Below are 25,455 nucleotides of genomic sequence, written 5' to 3' on the forward strand. Positions count from 1 at the left end.
CTGTATCCCAATACATGTGACAATAATAAATCAAGTCAAAACTGATTTTACCAAGTTTTAAATTCCTGAATTCTATCTAAGCTGAACAGGGAGAGGGGGTGTTTGATAGTGGGGGAGGGTCACTGTCACCCAAAGGATATGGGAGGGAGAGCAGAACAAAGAACAAAACATTTATGCTTTCTGTGAGTTATCTATCCAGGTAGCTGTTGAAAATGCACTGTACAGAGCTCTGCTAAGGACAAGACCAGACTCAGTTGTGAAGTCCCAATATTTCACCCCACCCAGCACACGCAATCAGGTAGGTAGCAAACATTCACATGCAATCCCTCCAGTTCAGAAGGTGATTCAGCCCATTGGGTCTGCACTGACTCTCTGTTAGAGTATCTTACCCAGGCTCCCCCTCCGCATTGCCATACATTTACGATGGCCAATCCATCGAACCTACACATCTTGAGACACTAGGGGGCAATTTAGCATGGTCAATCCACCTAACTTGCACAGCTTGGGACTGTGGGAGGAAACCAGAGCCCCCGGAGGAAACCTATGAAGACACAGGGAAAACATGCAACCTCCACAGACAGTGGCCCGAGGCCGGAGTCAAACCTGGGCCCCTAGCGCTGTGAGGCAGCAGTGCCAGTCACTGTGCTGCCCCTTCAGACAAGGGAAGAATGGTGAATTGAAAGCCATGGCACCAAACAACATACCATGCATCAATGAGGGGAAGGAAGAGGAGGATTGAAAGAAGAAAACTAAACATGCTTTCACCAAGTGAGAAGTTTCACAACACCAGGTTAAAGTCCAACAGGTTTATTTGGAATCACGAGCTTTCAGACCGCCAGGTGAGTCGAGAGGTGGGTTCACAAACATGGCATATACAGACAGAGACACAATTGCAAGATAATGGTCGGAATGCGAGTCTTTATAGATAATCAAGTCTTTACAGGTACAGACAGTATAAGAACATAAGAAATAGGAGCAGGAGTAGGCCATCTAGCCCCTCGAGCCTGCCCCGCCATTCAATAAGATCATGGCTGATCTGTTGTGGCTCAGTTCCACATTCCCGCCCTCTCCCCATAACCCTTAATCCCCCCTCTTATCAAAAACGAGTGGACAGACGGATAATCACAGGCTAAAGATTACCCCCCTCTCCACTTATACTGTCTGTACCTGTAAAGACTCACATTCCAACTATTGCAATTGTGTCTCTGTTTATATATGCTGTGTTTGTGAACCCATCTCTTGACTCATCTGGCACTCTGGAAGCTCGTGATTCCAAATAAACCTGTTGGACTTTAACCTGGTGTTGTGAGACTTCTTACTGTGCCCACCTCAGCCCAATGCCAGCATCTCCACATCATGTTTCCACAAAGACACTAAGTGGCTTAAAATGGCAAACAATAGTTTTTAAACTGAAGTGTATGTGCAAACTACCCTTCTGAAGTACTGGTATTAATGAAGAAATATTTTGACACCATGGCATTATTAAAGTAAACTCTGTTTAATAAAAAATATCTTTTGGGGGCAAAACTTCCATCCCCACCCCAACAATAATGTTACTGGTGATCAAAATATAAATTACAGAAAGTCTTGGATTGTGCCCCTTGCATTTGGGTGCTTTACAGTGCAATTTATTAGAGAAGAACTTAACACTCCAATTAACATATCATAAGTAAAGAGGAATCTTGTGAAGTTTAATTCACTTTAACATAGATGTGACCGTAAGAAGTCTTGAATCTTTTGCCATGAATCTTGTTGAGCTTGGCAGTGTTTCATTGCCTTTCCTCCCAACAGCACCGGAAGTCCAAACAACCGGTCAACCTTGGCATAACGAAATGGAGAACATGGAGGCTCGATGCAATGCCCAGCTCCTGGGTAACTGAGGAGTTCATAGTTGTCTTTGCCGTGTTTTTGCAGTCGTTTTATTGCTTCCTCAGCAAAGTACTTGCTGTTCCAGATCTTATCATCCTCTCCTACCACAAACAAGATGTGGCCCTCAGCTTGTTCCAATGGGATGATGCTGTCTTTGTATGTGTTGGGGTTGTCAAGTGTATTGGAAATGTCTAGAATTCCTGAGTCCAAGACAACCATGTGATTTAAGTTGTAACCCAAGCCAGGGATAAGCATATCTTTATAATGCAGCTCACATGCAGTGTTTGCATTACAGCCAGAGATACAGACGGATGCCACCACCTGTGGTAAAAATGTGATCATTGATAGAGCCAAGTCTGCACCTTTTGAAGACCCAATTACTCCAACACCTGGTCCCTTCACCTACAAAAATTCAAAATCTATTACAGCAACATACATAACTCCCATAATTTCAATAAGCAAGTATCACTAATTGAAAAAACCCTATTTATTTATTGCAGAGAACGTTTTTCTCTAAATTACATGGCAAATTTTAGTTTCATTTCATTTTCCTCCCAACATTTGAAAGCATCAAGAGTAACCTTCAAAAATATTTCACTTGTCCCCGAATCATGGAGAGAAACATGCATTGTCCCTTCTTTGTGTCACCATTAGCAATGTAACATAATTTTTGTTACTTAGGATACTTTATGGATATTTGTCAGAATGACAGCTGCACATCGTTATACTGTGGCGACAAGGTTTTCCAGTGAGTTTTTGCACTGTGCCATAGACTCGTGAAACCCAGATATGAATACCAACACAATTACATATTGAGAGAGAGAGCAGGTGGTAAGAAGCAGCAATGAGTGGGAGAGAGCCGCAACATCAGACAAAAAGAGTAAGACATTGACCAAAGATGTGCAGGTTAGGTTGATTGGCTATGCTAAATTGACTCGAGTGTCAGAGGGTTAGCAGGATACATGTTTGGGTTTATGGGAATAAGGCTTGGGTGGGATTGTGGTTGGTACAGACTTGATGGGCCGAATGGTCTAATGACCACTACAGTCCTTATTTTTGCTTTTTTGTTTGTTCTATTTCTAATTGATTGACTTGTTCAACAGTTAAAGCCTAAAATAAGATTGAAAGTAGTGTAATTTTGGTATTTGAAAATGAAGTGGATCCCGTGAGGGTAAAAATTTGAATCAGTTTCTGAAGCAATTTTAGGTTTGCTATTTTGTGTAAAATTCTTCTCAGGACAAATGTAAACACTCACAAACACAAATTGGGCTCATCTACAGGAAAAGGACTTGAATTTATGTAATGCATTTGATGACTTCAGAACACTCCAAAGTGCTTTCCAGCCAATTAAGTATTTGCAAAGTGTAGTCACTGCTGTAATCACAGAGTTGCTATAGTCCATTGGGTCTGCACTGACTCTCCAACAGAGTATCTTACCCAGGCCCTACCCCCATAACCCTACTAATCCCCCTACTTTTTGGGACACTAAGGGGCAACTTAGCATGGCCAATTCACCTAATTCGCACATCTTTGGACTGTGGGAGGAAACCGGAGCACCCACAGGACACCATTGCAGGCACAGGGAGAATGTGCAGACTCCACACAGTCACCTGAATCTGGAATTGAACCCTGGCGCTGTGAGGCAGCAGTGCTAACCACTGTGCCGCCCATAATGTAGGAAACATGACAGCCAATTTGTGTAAAGAAAGCTCCCAAAAGCAGCAATGTGATCATCTGTTTTTGTGATGTTGTTTGACGGATAAATATTGCCCAAGAGACTGGGGATAACTTCCCTGGCTCCTCTTCAAATTGGTCCCATGGGATCTTTAACACCTACCCGACAGAACACGAGGCATTAATATAATACCACATCCAAAGGATGGCACGTCAGGCAGGACAGCACCTGCTCAGCACTGCAATTTAGTGCCCGTCTTGATTTTGTGCTCAAGTCCTGGAATGGAACTTGGAGTTGCCATCTTCCGATTCAGAGGCAAATGAGCAGCGGCTGACACTGGAGCAACCAAAAGGTAAGAAAATACCCCAATCTCATTTATTTCATGGGGATCTCACACACGTCGACTCTACATTTTTCACAACAGATTAATGACCTGGGCTTCAACTGTGTGGGTGGAACTCACCTTTGGATGTTTCTGTAGATAATTCACAGCCTCTTCAAAGTATTCTAAATTAAAACCTGTCATGGCTACTTGTAGATCCTCAAATCCAAAGTAGGGGAGTGCAAGAGCAACAAAGCCTCGGCTTGCGAGGAGGCAGGCTCGGAACGCAATCAAACCACCATCATCTCCAAAAAGATCTATCACTCCGGGAAAGGGGCCATCCCCTTCGGAAACAGAAAACAAAATTCACAGCAAACAACTGTTAGCACATATTGGAAAAAGTTTTAAAACTGGGTTGCTCAATATGTCCCCCGGTACTGCAGTACCAACTGCAGAGGTTTTCTCTGTGAATTGTCTCAATTATTTATGAAGACACAATTTTGATAATGACACAATCTGTCCATTACACAGAATCTACAATGCAGAAACAGGCCATTTGACCCAACTCCACATAGCCACCCACCACCCATCTTCACCTGACCACCATAAGACATAGGAGAATTAGGCCATTTGGCCCATTCAATCTGCTCCGCCATTCAATCATGGCTAATATTTTTCTCATCCCCATTCTCCTGCCTTTTTTCCATATCCATCTGATCCCTTTATCAATCAAGAACCTATCTCTGTCTTAAAGTCATTCAATGACCTGGCCTCCAGAGCCTTCTGTGGCAAAGAGTTCCACAGATTCACCACTCTCTGACTGAAGAAATTCCTCCTCACCTCTGTTTTAAAGAATTGTCCCTTTCGCCTGAGGTTGTGCCCGCTAGCTCTAGTTTTTCTTACTAGTGGAAACATCCCCTCCACATCCACTCTCTTTCCAAACCTTGCAGTATCCTATAAGTTTTGATAAGATCCCCTCTCATCCTTCTGAACATCAATGACTACAGACCCAGACTCCTCAGCCGTTCCACATTGGCATAATGTTCTATTCCAGGGCTTTCCAAACTATGGTTTGGAACAAGCAACTGGGGTTGCGAGCTCTGAGACAGCCATGGTGGCTATGGAATAGAGTTTGAGATTTGACAGCCCTCAGATTGGCTGCAAGGCCTCTTTAAACATGCGTGGCTATTTTTGGCCAGTGAAGGTGTCTTAATGCTCTGATGTCTGATTGCTGCCACTAACATAGCCTGTAAAATGGTAGGTTTCTTTCTGTGCAGCCCTGCTGAGTGAACACTGCTCCGACCCTACCCCTTCCAATTTTTACTCTTGGATTGCACCGAGCCTGAAACATTAAAATGGGTTCACAGAAGGTTTCACAGAAAGATGTTATCTCCGACACTGCAGTCTTGCCTCAGTGTTACATTGCAGTGGCAGCCCTAATTTACTGTGCTCAAGCCCTGGAGTTGCACTTGAATCAGGAACCTTAAGATTCGAATGTGTTATACACTGAGCTAAGGCTGACTCATCAGAATAGGCACTCAGTTCCAATTAAAATATGGTTTTGGGATTTGTCCAAATACTGTTAATTTGCATGGAACCTACAGCACTTTATTGAATGTTTGACTCACAGGGCTAGGCTGCTGTTTCATGTGATTGTCCTTCCAATCTTGATTTCTTCAAAAGCGCATGTTAAAATTTTAAGAAACATTGCAAGTACCTTTGAATAATAAGGAAGACTCCACTATAAAAGGGCAGTCTTTCCATCATTATATTTCTGTCTTACAGAATTCAGTGCCCAATTCACTTGGCCCCTTGTAGCTCACTGCTTGCTTTTGTATCGCTTTCTCATCCAGCGCCGGACTTTGTATGGAATTATGGAGTCTGAGCATAACAGAGGTTAAATGGCGGTTCATTGGCTGCCGTGATACCTGATACAATGTGGTTGCTGGAGATCTGTCGTCACAGGCCAGAGCATATTTCTTAGTTCAACCAAGAATAAGGTCAGGAGTGGAAGTATTCACTGACAACTAGACAGTGTTCAGCTTCATTCACAACTCCTACAATGAGGTAGCCCACACAGCAGAACCTCAATAATATCCAGGCTTAGGCTGGGAAGAGGCAGGTTAATAGTTTTGCCACTTCAGAGCCAGATAATGGCCATCTCAAAAAAGATAAATCCCAGCATCTCCCCATGAAATTTCAACAGCACCATCACGACCAGGTCTTCCATGGAAATCATAAGTGAGTCAACATCATGATTATGAAGGCAAAGGAGAGGTTGGATCCTCTGAGATGAATGGCTCTGCTCCTTTCTCCTCAGACTCTACCCACCATTTACAAGACACGAGTCTTGTAGTACTGGAATACCGACCTCTGTGGATGTGGCCATGGCAAGCTGTAAGGAGCCCAACACTATGTGGTTTGCTTGATTGGTGCCCCTTATTAGATTCAAAGTCCATCTCCAAACCCAGCCTCCCCTTCAAGATTAACTCACATAGAATGAAAGCAACACCTCCAGGTTCTCCTTGGAGTCATACATCATATTGACTTGGTTGTCCATTACCACTCCTTTATCATTGCTAGGTCAACATCCTGGAAGATGGTACTATTGCTAGACAATTAATGCAGAAACTCAGTTAATGTTCTGGGGTCCGGGTTTGAATCCTGCAGATTGTGAAATCTGAAGACAATAAAAAAAATCTGGAATTAAGAATCTACGGATGACCATTATCAATTGTCAATAAAACCCATTTGGCTCAGTAATATTCTTTAGGGAAGGAAACCTGCCATCCTTACCTGGTCTGGCTTACTCCACAGCCACAGCAATGGGGTTGACTCTCAACTACCCTCTGAAATGGCCTAGCAAATCACTCTGTTTCAAGGGCAACTAGGGATGAACAATACATGCTGGCCAGCCAGTGACATCCATGTCCCATGAACGAATTTTAAAAAAAATCCCTTACCTAACAACATTTTGAGTGCACCATCACTACAAGAAAGCCCAGCAACCACAATCTCAGCTCAACCCAGTGTAAGCAATAAAGGTAGCCTTGGCAGGATGTACTTACAGCAGAACAAATTCATCAGAAAAGATACTGAACACAATCAGCTTGTTATCACAAACCAACCTGATAATTTATGGGTGTACAGTTCAGATTGCTATTTATACACCTGTGATAAGTGAAGTACTTTCATGAAGTAGTACTGGACTAATCGCTATTTCATTAGGAGCGGTTGGATCCTCTGCAATGAATGGCTCTGCTCCTTTCCCCCCAGTAAGATCAAATTCCACTTTTGTTATGCCAACGTCATTTTTTTTATACAACAATTACATCCCTTTAACAAAGGGTAAGCACAGTTTCTATAACAAATCTAAAGACAACTTTGTTGGAACATGGCAAAGTAGCCATGACAAAAAACGTAGGCTGCACTGCGTAGCCAGGCAACAAGTTGCAGCAGCTTACTTTTTAGCATTTGCAGATATACTAGGGTGGCCAAACTGTAGCTTGTGAACTTGTGATTCTTTGACACACAAGAGTGTGGCTAATTCCTTCTTTTGTGAAGCCCATTAAATTGTGCATTGGAGGGAGATAAATGTAGGTGTAGCCTCAGCCACAGACAGCTTCACAGAGAGGGCGAACCAAAGAGCAGAAGAACAGTGCTGGGAGGACTATTAAAATCAATGATTCATTCCTGCGCTGTCATGAGGTTTCTTTCACAGTTTCCCACCAGTCTTACGTAGGGCTGCCTGATCCTCAGTGTCATTTCCTCCGGTTCCCTAACCCGCCCTCTTGCTGCTGACCCCACAGCTTGGAGCCTCTGTATGGAAAGAGCAGAAACAATTGAATACAGAACAGGAATGCAAGAATCAACTGTATTGGGATGTGGGTACTCTGATTCAAATCAGTTTTCAGTAGGTGGAAAAGTCATGACTGATTTTTAAAGCTTTGGTTCCCCATTATGTCCAGAATGTTTTGATGTCTTCTACTAAAAAGATAGATATAATGTATTTGTTTGTAACGTTGTCTAGGAAGGTCAGTTTATCATGCCAATTGTCTGTCCAACCTCAACTTTGTTAGCTCAACTTTATGAGAAAAAAATCAGTAACAGAATTTGAACTAGTGCTTTATGTTCAGCGCTGTGTTCAGGTGTCTTTTCTCTACTCAAAAGATGAGGGAGGATGCCCATGCTATAGAGGGAGCACAGCAAAGGTTTACCAGGCTGATTCCTGGGATGGCAGGTCTGTCATATGAGAAGAGACTAAGTCGGTTAGGATTATATTCACTGGAGTTTAGAAGAGTGAGGGGGGTGGGGCTCATAGAAACATTATAACAGGGTTAGAGAGGATAGATTCAGAAAGAACGTTTCCAATGGTTGGGGGGGGTGTTCAAAACTACGGTTCACAGTTTTAGGATAAGGGGGAAACCTTTTAGAACCAAGGTGAAGAGAAATTTCTTCACCCAGGTGGTGGTGAATGTGTGGAGTTTACTACCACAGAAAGTAGTTGAGGCTAAAACGTTGTGTGATTTCAAGAAGAAATTAGATATCACTCTTGGGGGTAAAGGGATATGGCGTGGAAGGGGCGGGATCATGATATTGAATTCGATGATCAGCCATGATCAAAATGAGTGGTGGAGCAGGCTCGAAGGGCCGAATGGCCTACTCCTCCTTCTAGTTGCTATCAGATGTAGAGTACAGACTAACATTTTGAACAGGATATAGATGTTGCCTTTCAGGTTGGGTGTAAATACAGAAAATCCTTTAGAAATGATTAATAAAGTGCAATAAACTGTTTTTCCTCATGTCACCCATTTCTTCTTTTGTCAATCACCTTAAAGCAGTATACTGTAGTTCTCAATCCCAGCACCAATGGGAAGAGCTTGTCTCTATCTACTCTGTCCAGACTCTTCACGGTTTTGAACAGCACAATCAAATCTCCCCTGACCTTCTCTGAATGGAACAAATTTAGCTGGATCTTCAATCTATTTACCTGACTGAAGCATCCCAAAATGAGAAATTAAAAGTTACAGGATGTTTGGGGGTAAATTTTGTGAAATGGGGGTATTGTACCTTATCTGGAAACAATTCCTGGGAAACAGGGAAATATGATCACCCTACCTCAGATGCATTTACTTCCAGATATTTATAGTAGCAGCAGGGTGACCAACTCGTATAAAGGGACACACTTATTCTGGGGGTGGGTTAGTTTCTGGTGACCATAGAACAGGGGTGGGGGATGGGTGGTAGCAGAGTCAAACCTGCCAACTGCACAGCTTAACTTGCGGAATCATGATATTTGTGAATGTTAAGAGTTTGATGAGGAATCTCAGTGAAATGTGGTATGGGGAGAAAAATTGAGCGCTCCTTCATTTTTTTGTAATATTCGATTTGAAGTGTTTTGTCCTCAGGCTGTATGCCGTGACATGGAACCTGTCAAGAGAATATTGTATTGCACTTTTTTTTTACTCCTTCACAGGATGTAGGAATTACTCACTAGCCCATCCCCTAATTGCCCCGAGAAGGTGATAGAACAAAGAATAATACAGCACAGGAACAGGCCCTTTGGCCTACCATGCCGATACACGGTTTCTATCTCTCTGGTTCATGCATCTATCAAGATACACCTTGAACGTTGCTAAACTGCCTGCTTCCACCACCTCCATTGACAGTGTGTTCCAGGCACCCCACCATCCTCTTTGTGAAAACTTTCCCTGCACATCTCCTCTAAACCTACCCCCACCCGCCCAGTTGATCTTTCCACCCAAGGAAAAAGCCTTTAACTATGGACCTATCTATGCCTCTCATAATTCTGTCAACCTCCATCAAGTGGATCCTCAGCTTCCACCTTTCCAGTAAAAACGGTCCCAGTTTATCCAATCTCTCCTCATACCTAGTACCCTCCAGAACAAGTAACGTCCTGGTAAACCTTCTTTGCACCCTCTCCAAAGCATTTGTGTCCTGTTGTTAGTGTGAAATAGGTTCCATGTCTAGTGTGACCAGAATTGCAATATCCCAAATGTGGCCTAAACAAAGGACTGTACAGCTGTAACGTAACTTGCCAACTTTTATACTCGATGCCTCGGCTGATGAAGCATGCTGTATGCCTTCTTGACCACCTTATCCACCTGTGTTGCCACTTTCAGGGATCTGTAGCTCTGAATGCCCAGATCCCTGTGTGTCAATGCTCCAAAGAGTTCTGCCACTTACTGTATAATTCACATCTAATTTTGATCTTTCAAAAATGCATCACCTCTTCTTTATCTGAATTAAACTCCATCTGCCCAAGTCTGCATCTTTACATATTACTTTCTGGAATTTTCATTTGAAATGTTTTGTTAACGTACTTCTGTGAATTTTGTGAATAATGTTCTCTGACTTGCAGTCCTGCTCAAATTGCTTAACCGAGACTTCCAAACATTGGTGTCCCAGAGACTGCTCCAGAAATAAGGAAATATAGACGTCTCTCATCCAGTCTAAACAAGGGGAAATCCCTGAGGATAAGAACATAAGAACGTAAGAAATAGGAGCAGGAGTAGGCCATCCAGCCCTTCGAGCCTGCCCCGCCATTCAATAAGATCATGGCTGATCTGTCGCTGCTCAGTTCCACTTTCCCGCCCTCTCCCCATAACCCTTAATCCCCTCTCCTATCAAAAACCCATCAACCCGCGTCTTAAAAATATTTAGCGAGGCAGTCTCCACCACTTCAACGGGCAGAGAATTCCAGAGATTCACCACCCTTTGAGTGAAGAAGTTCCTCCTCAACTCCGTTCTAAACCGCCCCCCCTTTTATCTTGAGGCTGTGCCCCCTAGTCCTACTGTCTTTTTTGAGCGGGAAGAGTCTTTCCACCTCTATCCTATCCATCCCATTCATCATCTTATACGTCTCAATGAGATCTCCCCTCATTCTTCTAAACTCTAACGAGTACAAGCCCAGTTTATTCAGCCTCTCCTCATAGCTCAACCCCCTCAATTCTGGTATAAGGGTCAGTTAGTCACCCTGATTGCTTTGTGACTCTTTCATCCCATATTTCTAGGACAGCCTGATCCTGGGAGCATGAGAGATTTGAGTGGGGCTGAAGCAAGTCAGGCGGCCAACGGAGAAATGCTTATAAAAATGGAAAATGCTGGAAAATCTCAGCAGTTCTGACAGCATCTGTGGACAGAGAATAGAGCCAATGTTTTGAGTCTGGATGACCCTTCGTCAGAGCAATGGTTATCTTGTGCCTCATCAAGATCAGCTTTTTTATTATTCATTCGTGGGACATGGGCATCGCTGGTTGGCCGGCATTTATTGTCCATCCCTTGGTGGTGAGCTGCCTTCTTGAATCATTGCAGTCCATGTTCTGGGGTTGACCCACAATGCCGTTAGGGAGTGAATCCAGGATTTTGACCCAGCAACTGCGAAGGTACGGCCGATATATTTCCAAGTCAGGATGGCGAGTGGCTTGGAGGGGCACTTGGTGGTGATCTCATATATCTGCCGCCCTTGTCCTTCTCGATGGAAATGGTCATGGGTTTGGAAGGTGCTGTCTAAAGATCGTTGGTGAATTGCTACAGTGCATCTTGTAGATAGTACACACTGCTGACACTGAGCTTCAGTGGTAAGTTTTAGTTGGTTTTTTAAACATCTGTCTTTTATTATGGTGTCAAAAACTACTCTTTTAATATTCAATTTGAAATGTTTTGCACTCAGTCTGTGTGCCTGATGTGGAAAGTATGTTTTAAATATCAGCTGCATTGAAATAATATAGGGAAAATGAGAATTTTATTGCACTTTTTTTATTGCTTTTCAGGATGTGAACTCGCCACCTTGGTCATGCTGAAACTGCCCAACCTCCACCCTACTCTGAGGGGGCAATGTGGCAGTTGGGCACCTGAGGGAAAAACCAGGCAATTGGTCACCTTGGGGTCCATGGGTCACCCTGGGTTCAGTGGATCACTCTGATGGTCAATGGTTCACTCTAGGAGAGTGGGTGGGGGGTTTCAATGGGGCTGCTCCAGAGGGAAGGGGACAGCGGGTAACTCCCTGAGAGAGGGGTGCAGTGGGTCACTCCCTGAGAGGGTAGCGGCGGGTCACTCCCTAAGATGGGGGGGGTGGTAGACGACAGGTCACTCCCTGAGAGGGGGGGTGCAGCAGGCATTCCCTGAGGGGGGCAGCTGGTCACCCGCGAGTGGGTCACTCCCTGGCTGGGTGGGTCACTCCCCAGGTCACTCCCTGGCTTGGTGGGTCATTCCTTGGCTTGGTGGGTCACTCCCTGGCTCGGTGGGTCACTCCCCGAGTCAGTCCCTGGCTTGGTGGGTCATTCCTTGGCTTGGTGGGTCACTCCCTGGCTCGGTGGGTCACTCCCCGAGTCAGTCCCTGGCTTGGTGGGTCATTCCTTGGCTTGGTGGGTCACTCCCTGGCTGGGTGGGTCAGTCCCTAGCTTGGTGGGTCACTCCCTGGCCCTCCTTACCTGGGGGGATGTAGATGCTGCCCCTCAGGCTGCCCTCCCGCAGTCTGATGTGGCGGATGCCGGGTATGCTGTACCAGCGCTCGATCCTCTGCGTGGCGAGGGGCGGCCCGGGCAGGGTGTCCGAACCGGAGTGCCCGTGGTACACCCGCACATCCACATACAGCGGGCTGTCGATCAGATGCAACTTGTTGAGCCGCTGGTACGGCTCCTCAATGGAGGCGGGCGCCAGGCTCCACAGGAGGCCCATGGGCACCACGCCGCGGTACTTGCCTCCCACCGAGGGCGAGCGGTCCGTGTCCAGGCAGCCCTGCTCGTCCGCCACGAACTGGCCGGCCGACTCGAACAGGATGTCCTGCTCGGTCAGCACCTGGGCCCGCAGGGTGACCGGCTCCCGGGGGCTCAGGCCCGCCACCCTGATACTCAGCAGCTCGTCCGCCAGGCTCCGCACCGGCTTCACCGTCAAGTGGACCCGCCCGCGGGGCTCGCTATCCCCGCTGAAACAGGCGCGGCTCCCCGCCCGCCCCAGCATCGCCGCCCGGCCGGCCCTCAGCAGCCGCAGCGATAGCATGGCGACGCCGGCCTCAGCTCACAGCTTCCCGTCCACCCCCCACGGGCGCAGTGAGCTGCTCCAACTCCGCAGCCACATAGCGCAGACAGACTGAACCATTGACAACAGACAGGTGTGTGCACAATGGAGACAGAGAGAGAGGGACACACAGAAAGAGACTAACTGCGGGGGGCGAAGCGGAGCCGACCCAGCCGGGAGAGGGGCGTGGCCCAAGCGGAGAGGGAGGAGCTAAATTGTGTTGGGGCGGCCTCGAAACTGACTGATGGGGGACGGGGCTATGTTGCTCTGAAGGGAGGGGGAGGTGATCGTTGACAATTCGGGGGCGGGGCTGACTGCCGGACTGGAGCGCTGAGGGCGGTGCTGACTGCCGGGCTGGAGCGGGGAGGGCGGGGCTGAGGGATCGGAGGCGGGGGGGGGGGTGAGACTGACTATGGGGTTGGAGTGGGGACAAGACTGACTGCGGAGTTGGGAGAAGGGGCGAGATTAACCCGGGGGGGGGGGGGGGGTGCGGCGAGAGCGACTGCAGGGTTTGGGCATGAGTGGTTGCAGGCTTTGGTGGGGACAGGACTGACTTCAGGGTTGGGGTCGGAAGACCAACTGTTGTGGGAGAGAGTCTGGCTACATGGGGGGGGAGCATGACCAACAAGGTCAGGGGTTTGGGGTTGACCAACTGGGTGATAAGAGTTGGGAATCATGTGGCAACGGCTGCCTCTTTTGACACCAGTAGTTATTGCCTTGCTGAACAGCAAAGCTCAGTCTGCTGCTGTTACTATCTAACTGGCAGCCTCGTCGAAGCAGGTTTAAGTCCAACCAGTTTATTTGATGGTAATCCCACAAGCTTTTGGAAATGGTGTTCCTTCGGCAGGCGTGTGGAAGGTTCTGATCAGAGAAGGGCACATAAAGACACACACAGTTTACAGAATACTGATTCGAATGCAAGTCTTTGTAGCTTACCTGCTGTTCAAATCTTAAAGATGCAGACAATGGGAGTGGAGAGAGCTATCTGCATTGTTAAGGCTGGAATAGCAGGTTGGCTGTGAAGACTTGCATTCTAATCAGTATTCTGTAAACTGTGTGTGTCTTTATGTGCCTTTCTCTGATCAGAACCTTCCACACACCTGACGAAGGAACACCGTTTCCGAAAGCTTGTGGGTTTACTATCAAATAAACTGGTTGGACTTAAACCTGGTGTTGTGAGACTTCTTACTGTGTTTACCCCAGTCCAATGCTGGCATCTCTACATTAGCCTCACAGAAAAGCAGCTCTACCCATATAGAACCTCTGGTGCCATCTACAGTGCTTCCACTCAAACTTCTGTACCATTGCCTAAAACACAGATTCATCTTTGTCTCATTGTGTAATGTCATCACCACTGGAAAAAATACAGCATCAGTTTTCAACCTACTCACCCCCACGAACTTATTGGATTTTTAATTCTGGACTATGGAACCCAGGTGAACCAATTTTTCCCTGCTCTCTGGGCCGTTAAGCCTTCTTTTCTCCACCTCTCTCTTTACTCTGAGCATGGAAGCAACATTGTGATGTCTGCAGTTTGAGCAGGTACAAGTAAACTAAGCCTCTGAGTTCATCCCATCTCGACTTTGTTGTGGAGTTATTATTAGAAAATCGGATCACACAAAAATTTGAAGGACTGGGAAATACGCCCACCCCGATAGAGAGGGAAACAAATCAGAATACCTTTCTGCTTATGGACAGATTGTGAGAGGAGACAATAGTGCAGTTTAAATTAAGCCCCCCTCCCCTCTGTCCATTGCAGTAATCTATGTACTGGTATTGTGATCCTTATACAGTGCATTTTTCAGGTCTATAGCGGAGGCTTTATGTTTGTGTTCCCTAGCTTGTGATTTTCTTTTCATTCATTTTAAAGCAAGACAAAGCTTTGCCAATCTCAAATCTTTAGCTCCAAAATCTCAAGTAGCAACACAGAATATCAGCTGATCCTGGAGCAAATGAAAAATGAAGACATTCAAACAGAAAATGTCACATTTAATTCATAGAACATAGGAAAACTGCAGCACAAACAGGCCATTCAGCCCACAAGTTGCATCGATCATATCCCTACCTATGAGGCTTACCTATAACCCTCAATTCTATTAAGTTCCATCTACTCATCCAGAAGTCTCTTGAAAGACCCTATCGAATTTGCTTTCACCACAACTGACGGCAGCCAATTCCACTCACCCACCACCCTCTGAGTGAAAAACTTAACCCTGACATCCCCTCTGTATCTACTCCTCAGCACCTTAAACCTTGTCCCTTTGTAGCAAATTCAAAAATACATTTCTGCCTATTGAGATATTGTACAGCAATGTCAATTAATTGCATTTTAGTAATAATACAGGTTAAAAATTATAACAGCTTTGGAAGAGGATAAACTACAATGTAAGAAAACCTCGTATTATGACAAATTAATTTGGATTAAGTAAATTAATTCCGAAATAATGCAACTTATCCCCAAGTGTTGGGAACACAGAACATTTTCACAACTTGCTGTGATGTTCGAGATGCTTTCGCAGAAACGTCTGCATCTTTGGCCAAAGGTCCAGCTGGGCTAATGCGTGAGACTTCATTTCCCCTCCCCATACTACTGACAGGCCCACAAGTTGATGAAAAGAGGCACAGCAGAATGGAAAGTAGGGCGGCTCCAGCAGATGTCCCGCCTCAGGGTAAGTGATAAGTTCGTAGTTCTCTTTGCCGTTTTCTTTCAGTTTCTCGATAGCCTGCTGAGCATAGAGTGGACTTTTCCAATTCTTGTCATCCTCTCCGACCACAAACAGAAAATGCCCCTCAGCCTTTTCTATTGGGATAACGCTGTCTTTGTTAGCTCCATCCATTGGGTTATTCATCACCTCAGAGATATCAGCCAAATTGGAATTGATAAATTTAATACCGTCTAAGGATGTGCTCAGGCCAGGAAGAGTTATATTTTTGTAGTGCAGGTTACCTAACGTGTTTGCATTGCATCCTCCGATACTAACTGCTGCTATCACGTGGGGTACAAATGTGGCCATCGATAAAACTAGGTCTCCTCCCTTTGATACTCCTATTGCACCAACTCCAGGACCTAGAACCTTCAAAAATGAGTACACAAAAAGGTAACAATTCAACAACTGCACTGTATGCGCCTCAAACAAATAAAGCAAAAGTAACTGTTTAGTCGCATCTAATTTCTTTCAAAAATAACAGAACAGGCCTTCAGCGGAACAAATTAATCCTGTTCCTACTCAACTATTTCCAAAGTCCAGCATAAAACTCTGCTTTAATCCATTGCTGTGATGAATTTGAACATCTGATCCAGATGCTAGATTCTGAAATTAAAAACAGTAAATGCTGGAAAACCTCAGCAGGACTAACAGCATCTGTGGAGAGAGAAGAGAGCCAAAGTTTCCAGTCTGGATGACCCTCTGCAGTGTTCTGTGGTTCCAATGTGACCCCTGGGACTACTGGAACTTGACTGGGATGATTGACAGTTTCTAGAGAGGTGATTGCAGAGCCTCTGGCTCTGATCTTCAGGTCATCGTTGGTCTCTGGTATAGTACCGGAAGATTGGAGGACAGCGAATGTTGTCCCATTGTTTAAGAAGGGGAACAGAGACTTCCCCGGGAATTATAGACCGGTGAGTCTTACTTCTGTTGTGGGCAAGGTTTTAGAAAGAATTATTAGGGATAGGATTTATAGTTATCTGGAGAGTAATGAATTGATTAGAGACAGTCAGCATGGTTTTGTAGCAGGTAGGTCGTGCCTTACTAACCTTATTGAGTTCTTTGAGAAAGTGACCAAAGAGGTGGATAGGGGTAAGGCAGTTGACGTGGTATATATGGATTTTAGTAAGGCGTTTGATAAGGTTCACCATGGTGGGCTTCTGCAGAAAATGCAGATGTATGGGATTGGGGGTAATCTAGGTACTTGGATCAGGAAATGGCTGGCAGATAGGAGACAGAGGGTGGTGGTTGATGGTGAATATTCGTCATGGAGTTCGGTTACAAGCGGTGTGCCTCAGGGATCTGTTTTGGGGCCACTGCTGTTTGTAATTTTTATTAATGATCTGGATGAGGGTATAGTTGGGTGGATTAGTAAGTTTGCTGATGACACCAAAGTCGGTGGTGTGGTAGATTGTGAGGAAGGGTGTCATAGTTTGCAGGGTGATTTAGACAGGTTGCAGAGCTGGGCCGCAAGGTGGCGGATGGAGTTTAATGTGGAGAAGTGTGAGGTAATTCATTTCGGTAGGAGTAACAGATGTGTTCAGTATAGGTCTAACGGGAGGACTTTGAATAGTGTGGAGGAGCAGAGGGATCTAGGTGTATGTGTACATAGATCCCTGAAGGTTGGGAATCAAGTAGATAAGGTAGTTAAGAAGGCATACGGTGTCTTGGCGTTTATTGGTAGGGGGACTGAATTTAGGAGTCGCAGCGTCATGTTGCAACTGTACACAACTCTGGTGCGGCCGCACTTGGAGTACTGTGTGCAGTTCTGGTCCCCACATTACAGGAAGGACGTTGAGGCTTTGGAGAGGGTGCAGAGGAGGTTTACCAGGATGTTGCCTGGTATGGAGGGGAGGTCATATGAGGAGAGACTGAGGGATTTGGGGTTGTTTTCGCTGGAAAGAAGGAGGCTAAGAGGGGATCTTATTGAAACATATAAGATGATTAGAGGTTTAGATAGGGTGGATAGTGATAGCCTTTTTCCTCGGATGGAGAATGCTAGCACGAGGGGGCATGGCTTTAAATTAAGGGGTGGTAGTTATAGGACGGATGTCAGGGGTAGGTTCTTTACCCAGAGGGTGGTGAGGGATTGGAATGCCCTGCCTGCTGCGGTTGTAAATGCGCCTAGTTTGGGGGCGTTTAAGAGATCTATGGATAGGTTTATGGATGAAAAGGGATTGGTTTAGATTAGTGGGTCAGTGTTTTTTTTTAAAAAACTGGTCGGCGCAACATCGTGGGCCGAAGGGCCTGTTCTGCGCTGTAATGTTCTATGTTGACATGTGGCTAGGGACAGCTCTGCTTCACAGAGAAGTCCAGTTTTAGTTTTATTTTATTTATTGCCAGAAGCTGGTGGAAGAAGGCAGAGACTCTCTTCTCCCTCCTGAGACTTTCAGGAGAATTCCAAGACTGGGGATCCTCAGAGATTTAATCCAACATTCAAAGGACCAATTCACAGCAACTGTTACAAGTTGTAGATCCAGCATCACATGAGAATGCTTGCTTTTTGTGCTAAGTCTGAAGGAGGGTATATGTCCGTAGGATAGGTGGCATGGTGGCACAGTGGTTAGCACTACTGCCTCACAGCACCAAGGTGATGGATGGATTTTTCACATTTTCCCCACGTCTGTGTGGGTTTCATCCCACAATCCAAAGATATGCAAATTAGGTTGATAGTCCATGTTAAATTGTCACTGAGTGTTCCAAGATGCATAGATTAGGGGAATTAGCAGGATAAATATGTAGGGTTACAGGGCTATGCTCTGTCGGAAAGTTGGTGTAGATGGGCTAAACTGTCTCCTCCTGCACCGAAGGGATTCTATGATTGTAATTTGGAACAACACGGATAGCGAGCTGTTATGAATCATTCAATCCTATTGTGCAGGAGGCTGATCGGGTCATCAAACCTGCACTGACCACAATCCCACTCAGGCCCCATCCCCATAATTGTACTTATCTACCCTACAAATCCCCTAACACTAACAAGCAATTTAGCGTGGCCAATCAACCTAATCCGCACATCTTTGGAGCGTGGGAAGAAACCCAGAAACACAATGGGAAAATACACAAACTCCACACAGTGACCCAAGGCTGGAACTGAACCCATTCATGTACGGTGTTCTTGAGTAAACTTTGTTTGATAAAAACTTAAAACTTCCTGGTGTGTTATTTGAATCATACTGAAATTAAACACCTTGGGCTCACCCATGCCGAAATCAAAGGTAAAACTTAGGGTCTTGGCCAGCTTCACAAAGTATCTTGGAGTTTCTGGCCCAATTCTTAAACTGCATCCATATCAACGACTGCGCTTTGTTGAATTGCCTTCAGGGATCTGAAAGGACGCTCTGGGAATTAGCTGAAGCTGTTTTTCTTATATGCCTCTCCCATGAGATCGTTTGACTGTTTGGGGGGCGGGGGGCATGGGGTATGAAATGGTGTGTGAATGGGACTTGCCTTATGGACTAGTTGACCTTTCCCTCAATTTCTCATAGATTCTATTGTATTCGTTAAGCACCTTACCTTTGGATGCTGTCTCAAGAAGTTCACAGCTTCTTCAAAATATTCCAGATCAAGATCCATAAAATTACTTGGAAGGTCATCAAACCCAAAATATCCTAAAGCCAAAGTCAGAAATCCATGGTTTGCCAAGAGACTAGCTCGCTGTTCCATTAACACACCGCCTGACCCATATAGGTCAACGATCCCAGGAAATGGCCCATTGCCTGTAAAATTCAAACATTCAAATTCATTCTGTACTGCAAAGCGCCACAGAGATAGGACTATTGGTTGACCAATTGAATACTTCTAAAAACTTTATTATTTGAAGCCCAGGAAGAACAAAATCAGAATCCTACAGTGCAGAAAGCAGCCATTTGGCCAATCGAGTTTGCATCAACCACAATCCCACCCAGGACCTATCCCTGTAACCTCACATATTAACCCCAGTTATTCCCCCTGACACTAATGGGCAATTTAGCATGGCCAATCAAACTAACCCGCACATCTTTGGACTGTGGGAGGAAACCCATGCGGACTTGGGGAGAATGTGCAGATTCCACATAGACATTGACCCAAGCTGAGAATTGAACCCAGGTCCCTGGCGCTGTGAGGCAGCGATGCTAACCACTGTGTGACTCCCATAAAGTATAACTTGCATTTTTATAGCAGCTTCAACATTCAGTAGCACTTCACAGAAGGCTAACAAGATAAAACTTGACACTGAGTCAAAGGAGGATCTGTTAAGACATGTCTAAAAGCTTGGTCAGGGGTTTTAAGGAGTGTCTTCAAAGGAGAATTGACAAGGTTCAGGGAGTGAACTTGAGCCTAGATCGTTGAAGGCATGACTGGCAGGCAAAGGAAGTGGGGTTTGGAACAAGAGCTTAGATTTGGAGGAATGCAGAGTTCTCAATGGAGAAGCTGAGGAATCTACAAAGACAAGGAGGGGAAAGGCAGTGAAGGGATTTGAATGTAAGGGGAAAATATATGGCATTCGGGGGCCATGAATTGCTGAAGTCAGTGAGAATATGGATAATACACCCATGGATATGTGAGAATGTATCTTTAACTAAACTCAAAATTATAGAAAATGAATCATTCATACCAAACTGCCTCTTGGTGTTCAATGATGTGTATGTTACAGGGCATTAGCGGGATAAATGTACATGGTAATGGGGATAGGCCCGGGTAAGATGCTCTGTTGGAGAGTCAGTGCAGAGTCGATGGGCTGAATGACATCCTTCTGCAGTGCAAGGATTCTACGATAATGGGTGAATTCTTAGTGTAACTTAGAATTCAGACAACAGAATTCCTGATGAATTTAACTTTATAGTAGCTGTAAAATGGGTTGCTCGTTAGGAGTTGCAATAGAACAGTAAAGATGGATGCAAAGGCATCTTGTATTTTGTACTAGAATGTTTGGCTCCCCATAAAATTAAAATGTTCGTGGAGCCTCCTGCCTTATTTATCTATAATCACCATTTATGACTGGATGTAGCAATGACTGCACAGGTTAAGGACATAAGAACTAGGAGCAGGAGTAGGCCATCTGGCTCCTTGAGCCTGCTCCGTCATTCAATAAGATCATGGCTGATCTTTTTGTGGACTCAGCTCCACTTACCCCACCTGCTCACCATAGCCCTTAATTCCTTTACTGTTCAAAAATTTATCTATCCTTGTCTTAAAAACATTCAATGGAGTAGCCTCAACTGTTTCACTGGGCAGGGGATTCCACAGATTCACAACCCTTTGGCTGAAGAAGTTCCTCTCCAACTCAGTCCTAAATCTACTCCCCCTTGTTTTGAGACCATGCCCCTTAATTCTAGTTTCACCCACAAGTGGAAACAACTTCACTTCTTCTATCTTATCTATTCCCTTCATAATCTTACATGTTTCTATAAGACCTCCCCTCATTCTTCTGAATTCCAATGTGTATAGCCCCAGTGCACTCAGTGCCTCCTCATAAGTCAACCTCTCAACTCCGGAATCAACTTCATGAATCTCCTCTGCACCCTCTCCAGGTTTGAGCTGATCTGGTGATTTGGCTTCCCTTAGTCTAAAGGACACTACCTGTACTGTTCAGACTTCAGTTTGAGGACAATTTGACAGGAAATCACTGGTTCCTGCTAAAACTTTGGTGAACTCCAAAATACTGTGTGGCAAACTTGTTTTTCAAGATAGTGCTAACAGGTTGAACAAAGCCATAGTACTGACAGATGAAACGTATGTTTGACGTGGAGGGGCAGACCTTGAGAATTACACAGATTTGATAAGGAGGAAGACAGCATTCCAACTGATGAAGCCTTACTGAATGAAGTGTAAAGAAGATTGACACAGTCAGATGGGCTTTCTCAAACAAATAGCTCAGCATACAATTTTGTTTAAAAATGAATATTCATTGGATCATAGGTTACTGTCTTGTTCTTCCCCAGAACTAAACGCAGTCAATGATGTCCTCACTATGAGGGTGGTACTTTGTCTCTACAAGGACCGTATTATGGACAGAAACATCTGCAGCAAGTCAACAAGTGAATAAAAGTAGATAAAAGGAAAATAATTCCACTGGTGAAGCGGTTGAGGACTAGAGGACGCAGGTATAAGATTACTGACAAAAGAACCAAAGGTGACACAAGAATAACTGCTTTATATGTGGGTGGCACAGCAGCACAATGGTTAACACTGCTGCCTCACAGCACCAGGGACCTGGGTTCAATTCCAGCCTTGGGTGACCGTGCGGAGTCTGCACCTTCTCCCTGTGTCTGCGTCGATTTCCTCCAGGGGCCCCGGTTTCCTTCCACAGTCCAAAAGACATGCAGGTTAGGTGGATTGGCCATGTTAAATTGCCCCTCAGTGTCAGGGGGATCAGCAGGGTAAAAACAGAATGTACTGGAAATTTATCAGTTCAGGCTGCATCTGTGGAGAGACGCAGTAAGAAGTCTCAGAATACCAGGTTAAAGTCCAACAGCTTTTTTAAAAAAGCCCAACAGGTTTATTTGGTAGCAAATTCCATTAGCTTTTCGGCCCCTGCTCCTTCGTCAGCTGTGCAGAGAGTTCTGATCACAAGAAGGGCATATAGAGACATCTAATCAGTATTCTGTAAACTGAGTGTAACATGAGTCTTTACAGCTAATCATGTCATAAAGGTGCAGACACTGTGAGTAGAGATAGCATTAAGCATAGATTAAAAAGATGTGTATTGTCTCCAGACAGGACAGTAAGTGAGATTTTGCAAGTTCAGGCAAGTCACAGGGGTTACAAATAGTGTTTCATGAACCCAAGATCCTGGCTGACATCACGAGTGACTTAACCTGTGTTGTTAGACCTCTCACAGTGTTTACCCCAGTCCAATGCCAGCATCTCCACTTCTGTTTCTCTCCACAGACCTCACATTTCCAGGGGATGATGTAGGTTCGACCAGCCACACAATGTTATAATCACCATATGAACACAGGTTGAAGCACTAAACTCCATTAATTTGTCACTACACACTAAATTGGAAGTCGCGCTTAGGAAATCCCTCACCTGTAGTAACAAACAGAACAATCAATACCAAAAACGTAATGTCAATAATCTGTGTAATAATCTGATGTACCGTTCTGAACAAAAGCAAACACAAATACACAAAAAACAAACTGATGCAAACAAATGTATTGCCAAGAAGACCAGCCATAGCATCTGCTGCCTTACCTCCTTGCTCTCTCATCACCCTACTGGTAACTGCAACACTATAGTCTGCACCCTGTCCTTTCCTTCTCCCCTATGTACTCTTAAGAACGGTATGCTTAGAACATAGAAAAACTATAGCACAAACAGGCCCTTCGGCCCACAAGTTACGCCGATGATAGCCCTACCTAACAGGCTTACCTATATGCTTTGTTTGCATAGAGTGCAAATTCATGATGGTGCCAGAGTGTGACGGCTTCTTGCGAGCTATCCCTCTAGTTCTTTTAAAACAGTACTCTAACTCTTTCAAAGTCTCAGATAGTATTCTACGCATCCCACTGCCTCGGAAAAGCAGCCAGCATATCAAGGACTGCATGCACCCTGGACATATTCCCTTTCACCTTCAGCCATCAGGAAGAAGATACAAAATTCTGACGTACCAACCAAATCAAGAACAACTTCTTCCCTGCTGCCATTAGACTTTTGAATGGCTCTACCTTATATTAAAGATCTTTCTCTACACTATACACTATAGATTTCTGATAGATAAGGGAATTAAGGGTTATGGGGAGAAAGCGGGAAAGTGGAACTCATCCACTTCAGATCAGCCATGATCTTATTGAATGGCGGGGCAGGCTCAAAGGGCTAGATAGCCTATTTCTGCTCCTATTTCTTATGTTCTATTGCTACGACTGTAACACTATATTTTGCACCCTCTCCTTTCCTTCTCTCCTATGTACTCTATGAACAGTATGTTTTGTCTGTATAGCATGGAAGAAATAATACTTTTCACTATATCCTAGTACGTGACGATAAATAAAATATTCTATGACTGTTACACTACATTCTGCACCTCATCCTTTCCTTCTCCCTTACGTGCTCTATGAACGGTATGGTTTGTCTGCATAGCACACAATAAACAATACTTTTCATTGTATCCCAAACCCAACCCACTGGCAGCATGGTGGCTGGCACTGCTGCCTCACAGTGCCAGGGTTTGATTCCTGGCTTGGGTGACTGTGCAGAGTTTGCATGTCCTCCCGACATCTGTACGGGTTTCCTCTGGGTGCTCTGGTTTCCTCCCACTGTCCGAAACACACGCTGGCTTGGTGAATATCAAACTCCGCACACACAGTGACCCAAGCCGGGAATCGAACTCAGGTCCATAGAACTATGAGGCAGCAGTGCTAATCACTATGCTGCTCAACCCTCCACCTTATCAGTAACTGCAAAGTATATTCCTTCTCTCTTATGTACTCTGTGGACAGTAAAGTTTATTTATTAGTTAGTCACAAGAAGGCTTACATTAACACTGCAATGAAGTTACTGTAAAAATCCCCTAGTCTTTACACTCCGGTGCCTGTTCGGGTACACCGAGGGAGAATTTGGCACAGCCGATCCACCTCACCAGCACGTCTTTTGGACTGTGAGAGGAAACCGGAGCCCCCGGAGGAAACCCACGCAGACACAGGTAGGAGGTGCAGACTCTGCACAGCGACCCAAGCGGGGAATCAAAGCCAGGTCACCGGCGCTGTGAGACGGTAGTGCTAACCACTGTGCCGCCCTAGTCACTTAATAATGAATCGATTACCTGGTGGGATGAAGAGGGTGCCTCGGACCCTGCCCTCCCTGACTGGGATCCTGCTAACCCCCTTCTTCATGAACCAGCGTTGGTTGGTGGCGGTGGCCAAAGGCTGGTGAGTGAGCTGCTCCAGGCTGCAATGTCCATCAAACACCTGGATGTGGACGGAGAAGGGGGAAGAGGCCACGTCCCGCTTGACCAGGCGAGTGAAGGGGGTCTGGGGGCTGAGTGACCAGAGGAGCCCCATGGGCTGGATGCCGGTGTAGTGTCCCCCCAGGGAGGGGGAGAGAGCCGGGTCCAGCTCGCCCTCGCCGTCCGCCCGGTACAGGGCCGCCGACTGGAAGAGCTGACCCTTCTCGTCGCGGAGCCAGGCCTTCATGGTGACCGGCTGCAGCGGCGAGAGGCCGCTCACCCGCATCCGCAGCGGCTCGTCGAACAGGGAGTCGGGGCCGGGCTGGACCCGGACGCTCACCGCCATCGTGGCTCGGTGAACTAACAAGACATCCGGGCTCGCAAGGTAGCCGACCCCGCTCAGCGCCGAAACCGCCCGCAGCGAACTCCTCATCAACATGGCAGCCACTCCTCACCGCTCCCTTACCCACTGCGCATGCCCCCTGGAACCAGCCTGCAGCGGCACCTAGCGACCGCCCCCAGAGAATGCAGCTCTGCCCTGCCCTCCTCGGCAAGAAGTCCCACAACGCCAGGTTAGAGTCCAACCAGTTTATTTGGTAGTAATCTCACAAGCTTTCGGAAACGGTGTTCCTTCGTCAGGTGTATGGAAGCTTCTTGCAAGCTTGTAAGATTACTATCAAATACACTGGTTGGATTCTAACCTGGTGTTGTGAGACTTCTTACTGTGTTTACCCCAGTCCAACGCTGGCATCTCCACATCATGACTCCTCACCCAACACAGGGAACCCACCCAGATCTTCATCCAACACAGAGAACCCATTCTAATCTTCACCCAACACAGAGAACTCACCCAGATCTTCATCCCACACAGAGAACCCATTCTAATCTTCACCGAACACTGAGAACCCACCCAGATCTTCATCCAACACAGAGAACCCACTCTAATCTTCACCGAACACAGAGAACCCACTCTAAT

General features: G+C 45.7%; 2 protein-coding genes across 2 annotated transcripts; both read right to left on the reverse strand.

Moving 5' to 3' along the window:
* Positions 1-1,488: 1,488 nt before the first annotated feature.
* On the reverse strand, positions 1,489-13,022 carry LOC145352775 (acyl-coenzyme A amino acid N-acyltransferase 1-like). The gene is made up of 3 exons (XM_080203082.1): positions 12,320-13,022; positions 4,008-4,210; positions 1,489-2,271 (listed from the first exon to the last, which is right to left on the reverse strand). Exons 1-3 carry the CDS (start codon positions 12,885-12,887, stop codon positions 1,702-1,704), a joined length of 1,341 nt encoding a protein of 446 aa, XP_080059208.1. The 5' UTR covers positions 12,888-13,022; the 3' UTR covers positions 1,489-1,701.
* Positions 13,023-14,877: 1,855 nt separating this feature from the next.
* LOC145352776 (acyl-coenzyme A thioesterase 1-like) lies at positions 14,878-24,967 on the reverse strand. Its single transcript, XM_080203083.1, has 3 exons — positions 24,357-24,967; positions 19,127-19,329; positions 14,878-15,979 (listed from the first exon to the last, which is right to left on the reverse strand). The coding sequence occupies exons 1-3, from the start codon at positions 24,916-24,918 to the stop codon at positions 15,389-15,391; spliced, it is 1,356 nt and encodes a 451-aa protein (XP_080059209.1). The 5' UTR covers positions 24,919-24,967; the 3' UTR covers positions 14,878-15,388.
* Between the last annotated feature and the right edge of the window lie 488 nt (positions 24,968-25,455).

Source organism: Carcharhinus amblyrhynchos, chromosome 14 (genome assembly GCF_965287045.1).
Source record: "Carcharhinus amblyrhynchos chromosome 14, sCarAmb.v2.hapA, whole genome shotgun sequence".
Lineage (NCBI taxonomy): Eukaryota > Metazoa > Chordata > Chondrichthyes > Carcharhiniformes > Carcharhinidae > Carcharhinus > Carcharhinus amblyrhynchos.